Genomic DNA, 1,890 nt, shown 5'->3' with positions numbered 1-1,890 from the left:
CCAGCCCAATGAATTGACCTCCATCCCACGTACGTCACGTCAAACACGAACCTGTAAGAACTGTGCAGATCACGTGTCTTCAGTGAAGACTCTTCACGCATCATGGCAGTACCATGACGTCCCACGTCTTTAACGGTCCTGACAGCGACTTCAACCTTTAAGAGAACATTCCGAAGTGAGGTCCATTGCCCCATGATTTATGATGAAAGTCCACAAGCACGGGTTTCTGACGACCCCCCTATTGGAATGTTCTCGGGCGATCCTCGGTCGCATCAAACTTGCACTTGACACTGATATTCTCCTCGGTCATGTCGCGACACGGTTGTGACACTGTCACGACATGCGTACGTGCGACACGCATGACCTGTACAGTTCAGTGCACTCACGTGCCATGCGGACTCTCTACGTTTCGTAACACGTAACGTCGGAGGCGCTTCATGTGCGAGCATCTTCGATCGATCGTGGTGCGGCGTGGAACAGGCCAGAATCGTAACTAGTATCTCTGGTATACTATACCAGGGATAGAATAGCACTATAGGACTGTTTACTGTAGCTTTTTCCGCCGAATCCATGTTCAATCGCCTTCTCCAGCTCATACTCGTCGGTGTTGCTCTATCCTACCAGCCTGATGGTTCATATGTCGCGACCGTGAGTGATCCTTATCTGAATTTGATGTATACATTCTCGGACAATGCTCAAAGAGTGGAGATTACTTTCTTCTGTGGGTTTGGTGTCAGACCAACTAAGGCGACCTTTGCTGTCCTTAAGCTGTCTGATACGTTCTACAAGATACCTACGACGATTCCGGGAACCTCAGAACCGAATCCTGATTGGACCGCCTTCTTAGATATCTTTGAGGTCAAATGCCCAGCGTACAAACCTCTGAAGGGAGGTGACTTGTGGATTATTACCTACGATAGTAAGTTCGACCACCCGCATGTTTCGGTCAAGGGCGAGCTCTTGAAGCTGGTACACAAAGAACCCCCTTCCCATTAGTTGATAATTTCCGACACTTGAATCCTCAACGTATCAACCGCTTCGGTTTATCATTATTCAGACTTTTGTTGGGCGTCCAGTTTGCGATTATTATCTCAGTACGTTTAATAACTCTGGATGGTCCCTCTCCAGTTCCGGAAGCTATCTCAGACCTTACCGTGACGTAGACTGACCGAGTGTTATAGTGATCGTAGTTATCTCGTTGAGTCTTCATGAATATTGATGACGCTTCGCAGCATCCGTACCATATCTCTCTCACCTTTCCCTTCGTAGTGGGCAATGTCTACTGGTAAGCGGATCAATATTCTTTCCCACGCTTTACGTTATTTCCCGTAGGTCTGCGTGATACTGTCACAGGCAGACCCAGGCTCTTTCATAGATCCTTGTCGTGATTTCATCAACAGGAGGATATCAGCTGAGTGGTCAACGCCTCTCATCGTGAGTACAATAGAAAATCTTCGTATACGTACCCCTTCGTTCGGCGCTCTACGCGGAAACACATTAGTAATGTGACACTACTCCCTTCGCCTTACGAACGGTATCATTTCTTGTGTACTTCACCTCCTTACCCTCTGGGATCGCCTTGTGTTACACCAGTCAGGGGACAGCTTCGCTCGAAATCTGAACTCATCCTAAAGATGAGATGGAGATACCACATTCACTGATATCTTCGATAAGTACGGAAGGGAATATGAGCGTAATGACGTCCTGTTACCGCCTTCCCATTGTACAAATTTGTTGATCACAGTGCTAAAGCACCAACGTGAAACTACTCATGCCGTCGGCGGCGGGAACAACACTGGTGCAACAAGACAGAAAATGTGATAGAAGTAACCTTTTGAGACTATGATAGCGCCAAGTTGTTCACCATCATCAATTCCGGAATAGGAAACA

The 1,890-nt window shown here is 47.4% G+C and overlaps 1 protein-coding gene across 1 annotated transcript; it reads left to right on the top strand.

Annotated features, from left to right (window-relative positions):
* Nucleotides 1-570: 570 nt before the first annotated feature.
* Pmar_PMAR013355 (hypothetical protein) lies at nt 571-996 on the top strand (the record flags this gene model as incomplete). Its single annotated transcript, XM_002772793.1, has 1 exon — nt 571-996. One exon carries the CDS (start codon nt 571-573, stop codon nt 994-996), a length of 426 nt encoding a protein of 141 aa, XP_002772839.1.
* Nucleotides 997-1,890: the final 894 nt, after the last annotated feature.

The sequence above is a fragment of the Perkinsus marinus genome (genome assembly GCF_000006405.1).
Source record: "Perkinsus marinus ATCC 50983 genomic scaffold scf_1104296960390, whole genome shotgun sequence".
In the NCBI taxonomy this organism is placed as follows: domain Eukaryota; phylum Perkinsozoa; order Perkinsida; family Perkinsidae; genus Perkinsus; species Perkinsus marinus.
This window is presented reverse-complemented; position numbering and strand designations above follow the sequence as displayed.